This window comes from Myodes glareolus, chromosome 1, assembly GCF_982192425.1.
Source record: "Myodes glareolus chromosome 1, mMyoGla1.1, whole genome shotgun sequence".
Lineage (NCBI taxonomy): Eukaryota > Metazoa > Chordata > Mammalia > Rodentia > Cricetidae > Myodes > Myodes glareolus.
In genome coordinates, this window is record NC_142026.1 from 32,936,033 (window position 1) to 32,955,441 (window position 19,409).

At 50.1% G+C, this 19,409-nt stretch overlaps 1 protein-coding gene across 1 annotated transcript; it reads right to left on the reverse strand.

Moving 5' to 3' along the window:
• Nucleotides 1-1,519: 1,519 nt before the first annotated feature.
• Rab17 (RAB17, member RAS oncogene family) lies at nucleotides 1,520-17,800 on the reverse strand. Its single transcript, XM_087905331.1, has 6 exons — nucleotides 17,553-17,800; nucleotides 12,503-12,662; nucleotides 4,898-5,049; nucleotides 3,810-3,935; nucleotides 3,002-3,095; nucleotides 1,520-2,834 (listed from the first exon to the last, which is right to left on the reverse strand). Exons 2-6 carry the CDS (start codon nucleotides 12,657-12,659, stop codon nucleotides 2,722-2,724), a joined length of 642 nt encoding a protein of 213 aa, XP_087761457.1. The 5' UTR covers nucleotides 12,660-12,662; nucleotides 17,553-17,800; the 3' UTR covers nucleotides 1,520-2,721.
• Nucleotides 17,801-19,409: the final 1,609 nt, after the last annotated feature.

Consider the following 19,409-nt stretch of genomic DNA (forward strand, 5'->3'; position numbering starts at 1 on the left):
TGCTCTCTCTCTCTCTCTCTCTCTCTCTCTCTCTCGCTCGCTCGCTTGCTCGCTCTTTCTTGGTTCCTGATCTTATTATCTGCTACCTTTAGTCATAACATTGACCTTCTGAAACACCCGGTGAGCTGTTCTTTAAAACAATCCACGCTGATTGTGCCCCTCGCGGTGTGCCCGGCTAGGCTCCTGCACTTCCTGTCACAGAAAAGGACCTTGGCTTCGCTGGACACTGTGCCCCACTGTCCAAAGGCCCTGGGTCCTCTGATGGGGTCCTGGGTCCCACCTCAACATGCTAACCTTGACCGTGAGCTTGGGGTCCTGCCTCTCAGCTGTAAGAGATTTCTCCAGTGTGATTCCGGTGCAGACTGAGTTTCACTTGCCTAGTGGAGGAGGAGGCGAGGAAGCTGCAGGGTACCAGATCCGCTCAGTCTTGGGCTTTCTGGTGGAGTGTGTCGAAGGGAGCAATACTCATCAGTCAAGAGAGAGGAGAGATTAGCCATCAGACAGACAGGCACCCTACAGATCTCCCTGGTGTTTCCCCACTTCCTCAGTCCTCAAGCAATGACTTTGCTTTCAGGAAGGAGGTGCACCTGAGTTTCTAGACACTTGGAACAGAACAGGCTCGCCTTAGGTGATGCTGGAGTGCCACCTAGTGGTCTTGGGGCCCAAGCCTCTCATCACCTTTACGAGGGGCTTGCCGGCTGGCAGAATGGTTCCCCAGCCCTGATGGTGACAGGGATAGGCCAGGATACTAGAATATTCATTTCCCCTAGTTCACTTATTAGAGCGCCATCATGTGACCACTCTCCACCTTCCCTAGCTGTCAGAACAGCAGTCCCACAGCATCAGCAGGCCTCCCTAGAAAACAGGCTGAGGAAGAGTGGGCGAGACGCTCCCAAGGAGCACTTGACACTTTCTCACTGATCGTCAGAACAAGCCTTTCCGTGTCTGGCCCACATCTGTCCAGTGGTCACAGCAGTTTCCTCCCGGTCAGGTCGGGACAACATCAGTACCCAAAATGTCTGGTTGTTTCCAGGTCCCAGAACTGAAGCTGGATCCCTCCAGGGGTGCAGGGGACCCAGGAGGCTCCAGTTCCCAGACACGGAAGCTGGGGTTGGTCTGTCCAGGCAAAGCCGATGGAGCAGAGGGCACAGCCAGGCCCAACAAGCTCCTGGCCAGCCTGAGCTCAATTTGGATGAGAAGTAGAAGTTGACGTGAAGTGGGAAAGAGGATTCCACTTTTGTCCGTTTGTGCTCACAGCGGACACAGTGGGGCCACCTTCCCCAGTGAGGAAACAACATTCCGTTCTGTGGAGTTCTCTGGGGTTTGTTTCATTCTGGTTTTTGTTTGTTTCTCTGAGCAGCCCAGAACAAACTGGCCATTCTCCTGCATCAGTCTTGTATGTGCTGGGATTAGAGGCCTCTATCACCACACCCAACCACAGTGTCTCGTTATTCAGACTCAACAGTTTATCACACTCCCAGAAGCAAAGAGAAAAAACCAGCCTTGTGTGGGGCAGTGGTGACGGCAAATGCCTTTTATTAATCCCAGCACTTGGGAGGCAGAGGCAGGTGGATTTCTTCATGTTCAAGGCCAGCCTGGTCTACAGAGCTAGTTCCAGGACACCTGGGGTCGTTATATAGAGAAACCCTGTCTCAAAAACAAAACAAAACAAAAAACAGTTTTGCCCCCTAAATGGCCACATTTGAAGTACCTCCATCTTGCCATATCAAGCATCGAGAGAGACCCTCTGGAGCTTTCCTCCCTGGACAAGGACCTGGGTTTCTCTATAAAGATGAAAATTCTCAATGCAGTAACACAGTTACCACCAGGATAGACAGTCTGCCCAAACCAATGCCTATGCCCACCCTCATTACACTTGCCCCACAAGTTTTCGCCATGTTTAATGCCTACAAACCAGACTAATGTGTACAGACTGACAGTGTGACCTGTCAGGCTGTGGGTCCTAGTGTAACCTTGGAAAGTGGTCAAATTATCAAGACCCCTAATATTTAGAGAGAAGGATGCATAGACAATACAGTGGAGGCTTGAGAGTCCTGGTACCACTAGATAGAGGCCTGGCTCTGTCCATCCGCAGCTGGAAGGGGGACACACCCATCGCCGCCACTCCTGATGGATTCTCCAGGGTCACCTCACTGAGACCCACCACCTTGGGCTCATTTCTCCATTTTTCCCAGCATGGATGCCTTTTATTTTATCAGCCCCTTTCTCCCTTGGCAACTCCCAGAACCAAGGAGATCCAGTTAGGGACAAGCTGCCCCAGAATGAAGCAACTGTCTTCCCATCTCATGGATCAAAGAATCTTTCCAGCTCACGCTTCTTCTCTGCTTCATTTAACTCTTCCATTCTGGTAGCAAGGCCGCTGAATGGAACGGCCCAGGTGGGGCAGGCACACGGGCTCAGGGCATTCAGGAATATGGTGGGATCGGGGAATATCAATGGGACTGGCAATCTTCTGGGAACCATTTTGCACCGGATCCTACCACTGGCCATTCCCAGCAGCTCTGGCAAGTAGTTCTTATGAAGGAAGCCAACTTCTGGAAGCCTCCAGGGCTTGGGCATAACCCGTCTTTTGGAGAGTATGAATAGACAGAGTGGCCAGCCTTGTTCAGAAGCCGCCGCTGCCTCGGAACAGAGGGGCTGAGAACCCTCTGAGGCACAGGCTGAGATGCCCTCCGCACGCTCTCCTGCAGTGGCAGCAACTCACGCGCAACACTGGCGCTGCCTGGCAGCAGGCCCCTGGTTCAGAACCACAGCCTCACCGTCCTGCGGGCTGCTGCTCCCCCTGTCTCCTGCTCTCTTCAGTAGCTCCTGGGCTGTAGAAAACGGATTTACTGGGGAGGGAATCCCCACCCCCAGAACCCTAACCCAAGCCCTCCACCTCTCTTCCTCATGGTCCCCCCAGCCCCCAGAAACACCAGAAGGTGGTCCAGGGGATGAGGCACAGGGGAGAGCCACCCTTCTGTGGCACGCCATCACTTACCAATGGTGTCGAAGACCTCAGACACCTGGTAGTTCTGCTTGACCGAGGTTTCCATGAAGAGCAGGCTTTTGCTCTCCGCAAATTCCTTCCCTTCCTGAAGGAAAAAGTCAGCGTGTTTAATGGGAGTCCCTCTGGGGCATCTCTTGGCTGACTCACAAGAAACTGGATAATGCTATAATAATAAATATAATAAGTATATATTATATAAATATAAATAATCCCAGCGCTCAGGTAACTGGGGTGGAAAAATCATGAGTCTGAGTTCCAGGCCAGCCTTGAACACACAAACGCCTGCCTCAAGACAACCAAAAAAGGACTGGTTGTACTGGGTCACATATGTGTGCACACACTCTTCACATAGACCACCCCACATACATACTCCCCGTGTGCGTATGCGTACACACACCTCCCACATAAATCTCCAACCAAAAGGGGGGACTACGATGGGATCTTTTGAATTTCTACACACATGAGTGCTTGTGGGTTTGCATGCAGAGGTATTAGCATGTATGACTTTGGAGGCGTGTGTGTGTTTGTGCTTATGAAAGTATATTCAGACAGCATGACTCTGCATGTGTGTGAACATGTGTGCTTATGAAGTATGAGCATATACATAGGTAAAGGAATCATGGGTGTGCATGTAAGTACGTACGTAGGTGGTCCATGAGTATCTGAAGCACAGGGTATGTGTGTGTGTGTGTGTGTGTGTGTGTGTGTGTGTGTGTGTGTGTGTGTGTGTGATGATTTCAAAAGCCCTCAAGTCCACAGAGACAAGGCCTCCCTCCCGCTGCCTGCCTCCATAGGGCACCTGGAAGGACACTTGGCGCTCCTCGCCGAGGTCTGTTTTGTTGCCAACCAGCATTACCACCACTTCTCCTGGCTGGAACTCTTTCTCCAGGTCCTCCAGCCACCGCTGGGCCTGGTGAAAGGAATCCTAAAGAGACAGAGCAGAAACCACGCTGGAGCTCTTGCTGAGCCAGAAGAGCAAAGCAGGTGTCCCCCGCCGGTAGGAGGCCACATCAAGGCCTTTTCCCAGAGTGCAATGCCAAGGGACTGCTCTGTCCCCCTGGGAAGGTAGCCAGGATGGGTTGGCCCTGGTAGGGGAAGGCTGTGCAACAGGCATCACACCAGAGAGCCAGGGATGTGGAGGGCACAGGGCATTTGGGGTCAGGAACTCCACTCTGGACACCATTTTGTGCAGGAGCGTTTGAGGGAACTGTCATCATCCCAACCCAGTTCCTAACTGCAGCCCCTCATAGGCTAGGTGGGAGAAATTGGCCCTGTGTCCTCTGGAACTTTTCTCCTGACCTCGAGCATCAAGGCTAATGTGGGAACCCAACCCTCCACCCTCCTGGACCAGTGCCTAAGACACACTTTCTGGATCCACTGCAGGGCTTTATCTGAGACCCTCTCCCAGTATGTCTTCCTGCCTCCCACCCGCTATGACTAGTCCCCACTTCCCTAGCTCCTGTTATAGTCTCAGGGACAGCAAGCTCACCCGGCCCTAGGTCAGGTTGCACACACACAGACATGTGAGTCTAATACTTCAGTATCATCTTCCCGCATGCTCTGTGTTTTGCACCCGCTGGTGATACAGTATGGATGGCCTATGGCGGTGGGCTGGGTCTGTAACAGTCTCTTGGCATCATGGCAGCACACCAGCACCAGCAATGGTGGTGCTGTGGGGGAAGGGGTGTGCCGAGAGACTGCAGAGAAACCAAGCCCAACTTTGCCTGGGAGGGGTTGCCAAGAGGACTTCCTGAATGAGGTGAATAGTACAGACTTAATAGTCCCTTTTTGTAGATATAGTAGCTCCCATAAAACATGGCTTCAGTCCTGTTTCCTTGCCTTTAATCCCTGCAGTTGCCTGGGGAAGGAGGCGGAAGGTAACCCTACCTTGCGAGTGATGTCATACACCAAGAGCGCAGCATTGGCACCCCTGAAGTAGAGGTGGCAGACGCTGTGGTACTTCTCCTGGCCAGCCGTGTCCCAGATCTCAAGCTTCAGAGATGAAGAGCCCACATCCAACATCTTCGTGAAGAATGCACCTGCAGCCAGGAGACCAATGAGCATTTTCTGGGGATAAGGTGGTCACCCATGACTCCCAGTTTGTCCTGGCGGTGGTCTATGCTCAGCAGCCCAGGGAGAGGCAGCTAGACACATGCTGATGGAGGCTGAGTGAATGTCTGCTCCAGAAACCAGAGTGTTGGGACTGTGGACCCCCCAGACCCTGAATGTCTTGTAAACAACTTGTTGTGCTTGCAGCTGCTCTGAGCAAAGCAACCTGTTTTCCTGTGTTTGCAGCTGCTCTGAGCATGGGAACCTCAGGAGTTCCTGATGGCAGGGGAATGGTTTCTGGAGGGTTTGGCTGGGGTGTGGCTATCAGTTGAGGATCTCTTTATAAGGATCCCTTTATAAGGAACACAATAAAGGGGGCATTCTTGTTTCAAGGATGACCCGTGTCTCTGTCTCTATGTGTATGTGTGTCAATCTCCAGGCCTTTGCTGGCTCACTTGCAAAACATCACAGGCATAGTACCTTAGTACAGGTAGTACAGGAGCTACAGGACCGTAGTACATGTAGTAGCACGGACATCACACCAGAGCTTCCCTACTAAGCAAAGTGCAGTTGGTGGCTGCTTTGTGTCCCTTATAGGCTTTCTCTTGGGGTGGAGCTAAACCCTTGGGATAAAGTAAAAGACCCTGAACTAAGAAAGACATGACAGGACCATAATCCATGTCCAGCAGTGAAAAACCTGGCATGTCTCTATAATGTCCAGTGATGTGTTGAATTCTGAGGATTCTCATGCCTCGGTCCTTCAGGCACACTGGTCACTCAGCCACCTGTCACATTCTGAAGCCACACTCAGTCACCAGAAGAAAGCCTCTTCAGTCTTCCCCCCAACCCCCTCACTGGCTCTTCTATCACTGACCTCACTTCCTCGCCTAGCACTCTCTCATGAGTTACTCAAGGCTGCACCTGTCAGCCTAGGGAGTTCCCTGTGCTCCCCCATCTTCTCCTGCGTGCTCTGTGAGGCTCCTGGGGCCTACCTTCCTCACTCAGGTGCCTACTTAACCAACCACAGAGAATGACTCCAACCCCTTCACATAACATGCCATCCACCTTTTCCTCAAAGATATTTTTTTTTCTTGAGCTTTGCTTTCCAATATTGAATTTGTATTCTTAATTATGTGTCTACGCGTAGGCGATGATCCCTCCTCCCTGCCCTGGTGTGATCTTTAAATTGTTATTTAATGGTACCAAAACCGTCTATGTCAGGTGTGTGAGCTACTAGGGGAGGTAGAAGGAAAGAGGTGAGGGGAATTAGGGAACCTTCAGGACGTGAAGAGTCAGCAGAAACCAAGGGCTTTACCCAGAGCTGCTTCCCCACACAGACCCAAGGTAGATTTGGAGCCAGTTGGGGAGACCCTGTCGGAGAGACCTACATGGGTAAAATGGAACTTCCAGCCCAAGGACAGTGACTCAGTATCCTGGGGACTGGTATAAGGACTGCCCAGAGGAATTGACTTGTTTGGTGATTGATATGAGAGGGCCCAGCCCACTGTGAGGGCTACCATCCCTAAGCAGAAGAGTCTGGGCTGTCTAAGAAAACAGGTCGAGGGGCTGGAGAGATGGCTAAGTGGATAAGAGCACTGGCTGCTCTTCCAGAGGCCCAGAACTTGATCCCCAGGATCCTCATGGTAGCTAACAACCATTCTAACTCCAGTTCCAGGGTCTTCAACACCCTCTTCTGACCTCTGTGAGCACTGCATGTATGTGACACACACAGACATACATGCAGTCAAAATACCAGAAACATAAATTAAAAGTAAATTTAAAAAAAAGAAAGCTGACCATGAGCCTAAAGGAGAGCCAGAGAGCGAGCCAGCAAGCAGCATCCTCCGTGGTTCCTGCCTGCATTCCTTCAGTAATGGATTGTGATCTAGAAAGGTAAGCCAAATGAACCCTTGCCCCCTCCAAATTACTTTTGGCCGTCATCTGTGTTTCATCCCAACAGAAATGAAACTATAGCGGCCACCCCTACCTAGTAATCCTGTGCCCTTGCCTCTTCTCTTGAGGGTGACAGTCAGGGAAACTGGGGATCAGGTCTGGTGTGGGAGAACTGTCTGTATTCTGTCAATCATGTATTTTAATAAAACGCTGATTGGCCAGGCAGGAAGTATAGGTGGGTCAACCAGACAGGAAGTAGAGGCAGGGCGATGAGAACAGGAATATTCTGGGAAACAGGAAGCTCCCTCTGCCATTCCTGCCCAGACCACCGAAGAGGCAACATGTGAGCTGTCACACTGAGAAAGGTACTGAGCCGTGTGGCTAACATAGATAATGATAATGGATTAATATAAGTTACAAGGACTAATAAGAAGCCTGACCTAATGGGCCAATCAGTTTATAATCTTATAGAGTCCTGTGTGTGATTTTCTTTGGGGTTTGCCGACTTGCTGGGGTGTCGGGCGGTACAGAAACCCCAACAAGCCGGCCCCTCATGTTACACAGGTCCAAGGTCTTCTCACCTCCATAGAAGGCACCACCATTCACAGGCTCATGAGTTAGGGCTGGGTAATCTCTGGGGGCACTTTCCATCCACTTTGGAAAGAGAAGAGAAGGAGTGGACAGAACTTTCTGGAAAGATATGATTCTCTCTCGGATTCAGAGCCACACCTCAGCAGGTATTGGCATAGGCTTTGTAAACCTGAGGCTCCATGAAGTTGAGGTCTGACTAAACTGCTCTTCTTACAGAGCAGCAACCTCCATAACCTCCACAGTAGATAACAGGGCAAGGGACTCCCAGCTCACATGGCTACTGCTGACCATCGACTATCCAATGTAGCCGGCTCTCCTGTGCAGGTGAAGGCCTGGGGTAGCCTTGGACACAGATGCCTCTCAGCTTCAAGGGCCTCAATATAAATAATAAATATAATTATATTTATAATATTATAAATTATAATTATTATAATTAATTATATATATAATTATATATAAAATTATATAATAATAAATAAATTATAAATAATAATAAACACCCAATATCTCATTTTCTTCCTGCTTAACATGACCTATGTTTCCCTCCCTCAGAGAAAACACACGCAGTGTCAGGTCTGTCGGAGCAACTTCTACTTCCTCTTCCTGTCTTCTTTTGTAACCCCCCCCACTGTTGCCACGGCAACATTGATGTTTAGTCCACACTCTAATCTGTTATTTCTCACTTCAGATCATATTTCTGGCTTTGGAGCCAATAGGGGGATGTTCAGATAGCCATTGTCTCAGAGGCTTGAAAGATAGCTCAGTGGGTAAGAGCAGCTTCTGCATAAGTATGAGGACCCAAGTTCAATTCTCAGCACCCACATAAAAATCAAGGCACAGCCTCATGCAGACCTGGAATACCAACATTGTGGGAGGGGGCAGGAAGTTAGGAGAACCACTTACAGACAGCCTAGCTCTAGGTTCTAGATCCTTTCTCAAGGAACAGATAATAATAAGGTATAGTGACAGACCAGGACACTAGACATCTTCCTGTGGCCTCTATGTGTACATATACTATGCACATGTGTACACACATCCTACACATACACGCACAGAAAGGGGAAGTGAGGGAGTCGGGGAGAGCCAAGTGACATATGGGTGTCAAACTCAAATCTGCCTTCTCCGTTGATAATCTTTGTCTGCCCCATTTTCCTTTTGCACTTTAACATGACAGCTGGGAGTTCTCAGTGTCAAATCCCAGCAGATGTGCAAGGGAAACATGACTTTTCACCCAAGCTATAGCCAACCCAATGGCCAGGGTTGAGATGTTTACACAACACAGAGCTGAGCCTTCCTGGAGAGATGGGAGGTGTCACCCACCAGACCTGGCTGCACAGATTGGTAATTCCTGAGGCAGGGCATTTTGGGGGAGAGATGGATGGATGGATGGATGGATGGATGGATGGATGGATGGATGGATGGATAGATAAATAAGATGGAGCATGAAGGGTCAGTAACCTAGGCCAGAGTGGGCCTGAGTCAGTGAACTCCACAGGAGCAGGTACAGGGGAGCAACTCCAGAACAAGTGGGCCAAAGCCAAAGACTGCTGCAGGTCTGGGCATGAATCTGGGACCTTTGAGAGAGTAGACCTTAGCCAAGGTTTGGGTGTGAGTCTGGGACCTCCTAGGAACTAGGCCTGAACCAGTACTTCTGCAGATCTGAGCAGGAATCTGGGACCTCCGAGGGAACAGGCCTGAGTCAGGACCTCTGCTGGTCCAGGCATTGATCTGGGACTTCTGAGGGAGTAAGCAGGAACCAGAAACCTCTGCGTGTTGAGGTGTGAGTCTGGGACCTCTGAGGGAGAATATGAGAGCCAGAGACCTTTGCAGAACCAACCCCAAGCCAGGGACCTCTGCAGGAGCAGATCCAGACCAGGGACATTTACAGAAACAGGTCTGAGCTGGCAACCTAGACCAGAGCAAACCCCAGGAGCACCGAACAACCTCTAGGAACACAGAGTGACCAACGGGGTAACTAGAACCATGGCACTGACTGCACAACGAGAAACAACCATCTGAGCCTTGGATCCACTGGCAGCTAGAAGATTAATCACCAGAGTCACAGACAGCCCCAACCACACCAATTAGAGGAAAAAGATGAGTAGACAAGGTAAGGACACACGCAACACCACACAGAGCAACACGACACCAGTAAAATCTAGAGACCATACAACAACAAGACTTGAACAACCATAGATGAAGAAGAAGAAAATGACCTAAAAAAATAATTCCAGGAGAATTTTTGAGACCCTTAAAGAGGAAATAAGAAATTCTCTCAAAGAAATGGAGGAAAAGACAAACAAAAATTGGAAGACATCAGCAAGCCCCTTAAAGAAAACCAAGAAAAAAGCAATCAAACATATGAAAGAAACTATTCAAGACTTGAAAACTGAAATAGAGACAATAAAGAAAACACAAGCTGGAGGAATTATAGAAACAGAAATCATGAGAAAATGATCAGAAACCACAAATGCAAACATGAACAGCAGACTACAAGAGATGGAAGAGAGAATCTCAAGTTTTGAAGATGCAAAAGAGGAAATGCGACTCATCAGTCAAAGTAAACATTAAGTAGAAAAAAGACAAGATCTCCTGAGTAAATTGGGAGCATGAGGACCTTGGGAGAGGGTTGACGGGGAGGGGAGAGAAAGGCAGGGGAGCAGAGAAAAATGTAGAGACTAATAAAAATCAATAAAAAAATAAACTAAAAAATATAAAGCATGAAAGGAAAGACCTATGTCACAAGTCCACCAAGGTCAAAACTTCTTGCCACTTCTGGGATAAAAAGAGCAGGGTGAGATGGCTGGAGGCTCCCAGACTCTAAGAGACAGCCCACTGCTATTATTTTGCTGAACCGACATAGTATCAAGATGCCTTCAAAGAAGTTATCTCTGTGCCCCTAGGTTAGTGCAGCTCTTAAACCTCACCAGTGGACACCAGTAAATACAGAGGTCTGCTGCTGGTCAAACTGGAGCAAACGTGACTGACTGTGGAGGGCTCTGCCCTAAATGAGACATTGGCATCACACCTCTCCCCCAGGACCCAGGGAACACCCACCAGAGAAGAGCAGGTGGAAAGATTGTTAGAGCCAGAGCTTAGGGAAGAATGCCCTTGAAACAGTGTCTCTTGGTCACGGCAGGGCCATTGCACCATGAAGTCACAACGGCTGTGATTGCCTCCGTAAGATGAAGATAGTCAACATCCCAGCATGGTTGGAGATGCTCAGGAGGCCTTCCCCTCTCGCTGAAGAGCTATTGTCAATTGAAAATTGCTGGGGGAAGGAGAGAGGTTTTCTTCAGGGATGTGGCCCATGATGAAGTGCCCATTCTCCAGTAGATGGTCCTACACCCATGCGCTTAAAGACAACTCTAACTAAACTCGGGGAGCTACCCAAAAGAAAGGGGGAAAGAGGTCATGAAGTTAGGATGCGGTGCGGGGTTTCTGGAGGAGCTGAAAGGGGGAGTGGGTGGGTGGGGTTGGGCTGGGGGATGAAATTCTCCAAGAAGAAATTTCAAATACTCTATGTCCTTTTTTAAAATGTATACAGGCGCATGTGTGCCTGCAGACCAGGAAAGGGCATCAGATTGTGAGCTGCCATGTGGTTGCTGGGAATTGAGCTCAGGACCCCTGGAAGAGCAGCCAGCACTCTTAACCGCTGAGCCATCTCTCCAGCCCTGTATGTATTGTATTTATTTATTTATTTTAAGCAGAGTGACTCAGCGAAAGGGAAAGGAATTAGAGATGAAGCTGTCAGGGGTGGGCATAAGCAGACTCACAGCTCCTGGCCACTGTTGCTCACAGCCCACAGGCGTCAGAAGTGCAGCAAAGCTAGTGCAAGACGCAGCGTAGTGCCCAGCATGCGACCTCAAAAGCCAGTCAATTTCAACATCAGCTAATGTCAGTAGCTGAAAGCAAAGGCAGCTAGAGGGTCACTTAGCTTTGCCCTGGCTTTCTAAGGACTGGCAAGGTGGCTTTCAGAAACTAATTTTCAGGGCTGGAAAGTTAGCTCATGGTCAATGTCATCTGTACAAGGCAGTCCTTCAATTCAGCCCCAGGAGAGAGCTAAGCACAAGGCTCTATCCACCCCAATCCTATGCACTCTAACCCTCGCCACCCCAACCCCTGATCACACCATAGCTCATTCTTTCTGACTGAGCTTCTGGAGGCAGGACCATCCACTTAGGAAACTAAGAAAACCCTATTGGGTATTGAAAAGCAAAATTTGCGGGATTGAGGTGGAGGTTGCTCTCTAATCTGTCCTGGCTCCAAATTAAAACATGCCACACACTTATCATCACAGCCCATGGGAAGAAACCTGAGGATGGAGAGTTCCAGGACAGCCTGAGCTACATAGTGAGACATTGTCTCACATACATACATGCATGCATGCATACATGCATACATACATACATACAGCGAGCACACAGAGAGGTTTTCCCTCTCTTTCCTTCACAGCATCCCCAGCCCCAGCCCAAACCTAGTGGACCAAATCCAAGTCTTTGATGCTGATGAATGATACAGGCAGTGTGATGGTAGAACCGCAATTCGAAGAATGCCGTGGGAATCAGGAAAAGCTGAGGGAAGCCTGGGTACATGATGGCGGGCATAGAGCAGCTCTCCATAGAGTAAATTAATTAGAGAGCTTCATGTGCTGGCTGGAGGGCAGCCAGGAAGGTGACCTTCCTCGGGCTACCCTCACTGCCAGTGCCCCACACTCAAGCCTTCTGGGACCAGAACCTCTGCCCCTGGATCTACACACACAAATGCCAGCTGGGCTGAAACTAGACCGGTAGTGGAGGCTGTTTACATACACTTCCAGAATAATGTGCCTGTCTTCCCTTGATGGACGGCCAGCTCCTCCCTGCAATCCTGGCACACCTAGCCTCGGGTTTCAGGACAGGGACCATCCTGAGGCAGACCGCATTCCCATCTGCCCCTACCAGGGCTCTCCTCACTTACATCCCACAGTCGGCAAGACGCTGTTGAAGTCCTGCTTTATGTAGCGAAGGACCAGGCTGGTCTTGCCCACAGAGCTGCTTCCAAGCAGAACCAACTTGCTCACGTAGGGCTGGCCAGAAGTAGTGCTAGCCTGCGGCAGCCCACCAGCCTGCGCCATGGCCTGTGAACAATCAAGGAAGACAGAGATGGGTGGGAAACCTCAGCAGAGTCCAACACACACGCACACACACACACACACACACACACACAGACAGACAGTGGGGACCTGCTTCCTAGACAGAATGCAGACACCTCAAGCAGAGCGCCCTCTGGGAAACTGTAGGCTGCATGACAAGGGGCTGTGGACCCTCACCACAGTGGTCTCCACCAGCACCACACAGGCTCTTTACCCTAATTTGCTCACATCTGGTTTCTCACTGCTTACAAACTGATTCCAAGCACCCAACAGAGGTTAAAAGCACCTGGGCACCTTTGATTGTCCCTGAATTAAAGCTGGATTAAAGAGAGGGATTTAAAAATAAAAGTCACCCTCATTTATCAACAGCCCCGACCTCCCAGACCCAAGCAAGTGCAGCTTTCTTCCTTATTCTTCCCAAGACTTACCAGCCCCCTTTCCTCAAATCCTGCTTTCCAATGTAGTGTAAGGGGGTAATCTTCCCAGGACCAGGAATGGAAAAGCACACCTACAATCCCAGCGTGCCAAAAGCTGAGGCTGGAGAATGCCAAACTTGAGACCTGTCTGGTCTACACAGTAAGACTCCATCAGACAAGATGGAGGAGGGAATGGAGGGAGGGAGAAAGAAAAAGGAAGAAGCAGGGTCAGAAAGGGGGATATCTGTATCTTAAGGACCTCATCTCTGAGGCCTCAGAGCCCAGCTTCATAGCAAAAACATAGACGCCCTGCATGGTGGTAATGACAGCAGCTTCCAGGCACACATCAGAAAAGCAGACTGCAGGAACTGTGTGCCCAGTACTGACTCTCACAGAAACCCCCAAGCTCCCGAAGGAAACCTCCACAGGCCCCTGTGCTCTCTTCCTTTCCTTTCCTTTTCTTTCCTTTCCTTTTCTTTTCTTTCCTTTCCTTTCCTTTCCTTTCCTTTCCTTTCCTTTCCTCTCCTTTTCTTTTTCTTTTTCTTTTCAAGACCCAGTTCCTCTGTGTGACCACCTTGGCTGTCCTGGAACCTGTAGACCAGGCTCACCTCAAACTCACAGAGATCCACTTGCCTCCGCCTGCCTCTGCCTCCCGAGAGCTGGGAATAAAGGCGTGTGCCGCCACACCTGGCATTATTCTTTCCAGCCCTTGTATGAAGACATCGGGTTTCTTGCGCCCCAGCCTATTGCTGGGGACCTCTCTCTGATGTCATGGCCGTATATATTTCTGTGAGCTCTGTATGGTGCTGTGGTCCAGGACAGAGGTTTCATCTCATACAAACAACACAGGGCCAGAGTGTTTTTAGTGTGGTGTACACCTTCCTCAGAAGCAGATAACATCTGGCCGTCTCTCTTTAGTGTTCACAGTCATTGGAGCCCTTGCCTGGTTCTGCGGGGTCATGAAATGATTAAAAAATGTGAAATTGTGGTGTAATCCCCAGGGTTTGTCATCTGGGCCACTTCTAGGAATGTTCCCTAATTAATGTCCAAGGCCATTATGGGTGGCTAGTCTCTCAAATAGAGACTTTCTCCCACTATAGTGGACAAAGGCTGGGTGGGAACGGGGGCGGGTTGGCGTAAAGGAAAGATAGACAAGAACCACAACACAGACTATTTGAGACTCTGGCAACAGAAGAAAAGAACACAGCATAGACACCAGGTCTCATGCAGCAGTTGTCAAAATAAACAATTGGAGTCAGAGAGAAGGCTCCATGACTCCTCCGCCACTGGGAAGGAGCTCAGGCCAGCAGCACAACTGTACCCAGCAGCACAGCAGCGCCCAGCAGCACAGCAGACTTGGGACTCATCCCAGGGGAACTCTAGAGTTTCCCATGCGTTGATTTCAGGGCAGGACCAGAAACAACTAAGTTGTCTGTCTAAAGCTTTTTAAAACCCTGTTCACCCATGTGGTGGTTTGAATAAAAAAAATGGCCCCCATAGGCCCATAGGGAGTGGTACTCTTAGATGTGGCCTTATTGAAGTAGGTGTGGCCTTGTTGGGGGAAGTGTGTCACTGTGGGGATGGAATTTGAGGTCTCAGATACTCAAACCAGGCCTAGTGATTTTCTCTCTTTCTCTTCCTGCTGCCTGCTGATCCAGCTGTAGAACTCTCAGCTCCTTCTCCAGCACCATGTCTGCCTGCGATGCCACCATGCTTCCCGCCATGATGGTAATGGACTAAACCTCTGACCTGCAAGTCAGCCCCAATCAACTGTTTTCCTTTATAAGAGTTGCCATGGTCATGGTGTCTCTTCCCAGTAATAAAACCCTAAATAAGACAAGCCAACATCGTAAAAATTAACCAACGTAAAATGAAAATGCAGGTGACCAAAGCCTGAAGCCAAGTCCAAGAGCCACGGCTAGAGCCGCCTGTGTTTCTTCGAGTCCGACAGCAATGCCCAGCGCATAGCCGGTGCTCGTCACACACCTAAACAACGGATGCCTGTCTGCACGCGATGGGTGGGTACGAGGGTGAGTACATGGGTGAGTTGATGGGTGCAAGAGTGAGTGAAGAGATCTACGGGTGGGGAGATGGATGGGTGATAGGTGGACAGATGGCTGCCCGCACAGCTGCCTAGGTGAGAGAGCGGGTGGATGGGTGGATGATAAACGGCTAGGTGGGAAAGGAGGTAGATGAGTGTGGATGACTGGTGGGAGTGGATAAATAGATTAATCAGTTTACTAAAGGGTGGATAGATGGGATAGATTCTTAACTGAGCATCTGTGTTTTGAAATATGACTTGAACTGAGAGAGAGAGACAGAGAGAGAGAGAGAGAGACAGAGAGAGAGAAAGAGAGATGCAGAGAGAGAGATAGACAGAAAGAGAGGGCAGTCAGCCTTCAGGAATAATATGTGCAGCCTCCACCCAGAAACTCCACCCTCTGAGCCTAAGGACAAGCCAGAGTCCCGAACCCTGAATGGGAACCAGGAGGGACACACTGCCTTGGAGTTCAGACCCTGCCAGGAGCCATCGGTCAACTCCACATCAAACAGGTCAAGTCTTTTCCTTGCTAAAGCTCTGGTCCTGCTCACTGCCACCAGGAATGACCTCATGTCATTCCTGCCCCCTACCTTTTCCACCAAGTCTCCACCTCCAAAAACCAACAACATAGACCACGGGCCAGCCATTATGAAGCCTCACTCCCTATTTCCCCTTGGCTGAAAGGACCTCGGCAGGGGAATAAGTATACTTATCTTAGCAGCGGTTCACCTGGGTTCTGACCACTACCCTGAAGCCACATTGCCTTCAGGGAGCATGTCGTGGCCACTCGGGGAGCTGAAGCCACTGAGGGAGCAACAGGCGCTTACTCTCTCCTGAACGAATCCGGAAGTGTCTCGGAAGTGTCTCCGCAGACGCTAACTGAATCAGTGTGCTTCCTGCCCCCAGGCTCTCATATCAGCCACACTCCCATTCCACAGGCTCCTTGGAAGAGCGCCTGGTGTACTTGTAGAAAGTGAGACAGAGCTGCCAGCAGCACCGAAGGACTTTCATGGGTCACTGTGGGACCAACCTGCACATGGCTCAGATAGGGTTGTTGAGGGTGCAGCTGCCAGGGCGCTCCAGACAGAAGCAGGGCAGGTATGTGCTCTGAGTCCACCTGTTCCTGCACAAAGACACCTGCCAAAGCTGAGCAGGAAGTCCAAGAGCCTGGCACCACCTCCACGGGACAAAGGCCCGGCAGCTTCTCCAAGGCAAAGACACAGCCTGGAGCTGGAACCTGCTGTTTTTATGCTCTTGGAGACTCCCAAGGCACTGACTCGATCCTAGCTGCCTATAGAGTCGCACGATGCGCCATTAGCCTCAGCAGTGGTACAGGGGAACTCTGCTTTTGCACCTCCAAATCAATGCTAATGTGTTGTAAGCCTATAATCCCAGCACCCAGGCTGCTGATGCAGGGGATCGCCTCAAATTTCAAGTTTTTCTGGGCTACGTACTAAGACCCTATCTCAAAAAAACAAAACAACAACAAATAAAAATACAGCTAAATAAACAATCCTGAGATTTAATGTGATCATATACTCTGCCCTTAAATCATAAAACTTGGCCATAACATCAAATGCAGTATCCACACGGCTTTGTCAGATTCCTACAAATGACCTCCCTTTCACAGTTCATTTCCCTATTACCCGATTTTTTCTTTCTGGCATTAATTACTTTTCCCTGTGATAGATAAGACCGCAGTAGATGTTTTCATACCACTTCTGGACTGACTGTGTGTTGCGAGCTTCCGACAACTGCAGCTGGAACTCTCTGGAGGGAGAGAAAGGTGGAAGTGTGGGACATGCCCCCTCCTCCAGAATCAGATCTTTCTGAAGGCGATGGCTGCCTGGCTCAGACTAGCAGTCTCTTTGCATCCTGGCTTGCTGCTTCTTGGGCTGTCACAAGCCTGCCTCTCTTCAACCAAAGAGAAAACATCCAAGGAAGGAGGGAGTCGAGGGAGGTGGCACTCCCGTCCTCCTTAGCCAAACCCTCCAAGCTGTTCATTCCGGCCTCACTGAAAGTCTGAACAATGTGGCATTTGATAGGAGAGAAAGAGCAAGCTGCAGATTAGAAAGAAGTTTTGGAAGAAAGTCTGCCAAGCTCCCCTGTTATTGCTGGAGCCTCCGCTGCCGTCTGAAAAGGCCTCCTTAGAAGGCACCTCCTCATGCTGGCAGCTTATGTACAAGGAAAATTCAAGTGGAATTTCCTTCCCAAAGTATGAACTCAGTAGTCACCTGTGATACAAACAAGGACACTGGGCCGTGAACAAACACAATGAGTGAATTGTTTCAGCTCTGCCTCTGTTTAAGCTCCTGAGAACACAGCAATACATATTTGCAAGCATGTATACAGACACGCACGCGTGCACACACACACACACACAACACTCTGCAAAGTACACTAAGAACAATGGCTCACCTGTTCACCTTGAGGATTTCAACAGACCATCATCCTGCAGGACCCCAGCTGGCTCTCCTTTCTCCCTCCTTCTTCCCCCTGGCTATGCCTCCCTTAGGTGCTGGGTGGACTGACTGGTCAGGGCCCCGCGGGGGCAGGATGGGAGGAGCCGTGTACCACTGGACAACCAGCGGCAGAGCAAAGGAAGTAGGAAGGCCACCTCTCCTGCCAAGGCCTCAAGCTGCAGGTCAGACCTCTGCTCTTCCTGTAAATCCCAGTGCAAAGTCCCCACAGGATCACATGATCACCTGGGCTGGAGTAGGCTAGAAGTCACGTTCTGGTTCTCTACTCGCCTCACCCAGCTGCAAGGCAGAATTTCAGCCGTTTCCAGGTCGCACCGGTCAAGGCTCCTTACACCCGACAGCATCGCTGACTTGGATAACAGCTCTGTGGCTGCTTGAGCTCACTTCTTAACTCTTTATACAAACTGCTCAAGTCTGGGGAGGCATCCCAGGTGGGCAGGGCCAGGGGCCAGAATCTGGGGATGGTAATTGCCCAGGTAGGGCTAGCACATCCCCAGGAGAAACTCTAGGCTGGAGAAATGTAGGAATCAGTTCTCCCAGGGTCAGCCTGGAATCCTGGGTCAATAGTTAGTTCTCTCTGTGCTCAGAACTATCTTTAATTTCTACCTTGGGTTCCCCAAGCATGTAGCAATGGGGAACTCAGCACTATGAACGGGAGCGCAGCTGTCTCAGGTTCCCAAGAAGCTTTCCTTCCCACAGATCTCAAAGTCACTCTGTCCCTTTAGGACACACTCCTTGTCCACTGCCTTGAAGACCAGACACCCCACTCCCTCTCTGATTAGGCCTCTGAGCCCCTGCACCTAGATAGTATCCCAGATTGGAAAGAGCTGCTTCTGCCCTCCTGGTGTGGAGTGAAGATGTGCGTGCCTCTTCCTTCAGCTGGCTCTTTTTTCCCTTCCTCCCAATGTGGACGCATTGAATAAGTCTCCTTTTTCGGCTTCCCACTTTTAGTTTGGCTCATTAAGGATGGGTGACCAGACTTCCTGGGGCTCAGGCTGGCTAGGTACCCCCAAGGCTGATAACAATAACATGACAGACAGGAGCAGAGGACTCTGAGGTGGAATCTGGCCCACAGAACAGTCCCTACTTATAGGTCCTGAAGATCGGGAAGGTTCCGTGGCATAGCAGCTAAGCACCCAGAGTCCCCTGCAAGAGACGAGGAAGCTGGAGAGGAAGTGGATGTGTGACCACCACAGCCACAGCTGGCCCTTTGATGTGCCCCTTCTGGAAGTTCTTAGCTAGAGATCTGTAGGAAATGCCCTGAGCGGGGAAGCCTGTGATGTCTATGAGCAGGGAGGGGTCGCGGCAGGTGTCACGGCCTACCCTGGTCTGGATCCTCACAGTGTCCTCTTAGAACAGCAGCTCTGCTTTAGAGGAAGAAAAGGCAGACATCACACTTGGGAAGGGGGAGGCAAGAGGATAGAGATTGTGCGCAAAACTCCTGAAAAGGGCTGTGTCTGCAAAGACAATTGGCTGATTAGCTGCTGGGGGGAGGCTGGAAAGGTGCAGGTCTAGGGGCTGAGAACCTCATCTCAGGCTAGCTCTATCCCTATGAGTAGCCATGCTTTGCCCGGCTCCTTGTATCAGACCTAGCATCTTATCACTAATAGGTAAAAACTAAAAACTGTTCAGAATCTCATCAAACCAGCAGCATCCTGGACCCAGAAGCTAAGAATATCATCAGGTAGTATCCAAAGCCTAATGACAGAGATTCCCCATCTTTGTCTAACCTGCCTCTCTGATGTTTGCACCAATGCAGTTTTTAAATGCCTTGCTTTATAACTCTCTTTGTTCT

What these genes read in the sequence shown, in the direction of transcription:
- Rab17 (XM_087905331.1), bottom strand. Translation starts at nt 12,659, where the DNA reads ATGGCGCAGGCTGGTGGGCTGCCGCAGGCTAGCACTACTTCTGGCCAG. An exon ending in CGTCTTGCCGACTGTGGGAT is followed by an intron (nt 5,050 to 12,502) that starts GTAAGTGAGGAG and finishes TCCTGGCTGCAG; the next exon opens with GTGCATTCTTCACGAAGATG. An exon ending in AGCGCCAAGTGTCCTTCCAG is followed by an intron (nt 3,096 to 3,809) that starts GTGCCCTATGGA and finishes TTTTTCCTTCAG; the next exon opens with GAAGGGAAGGAATTTGCGGA.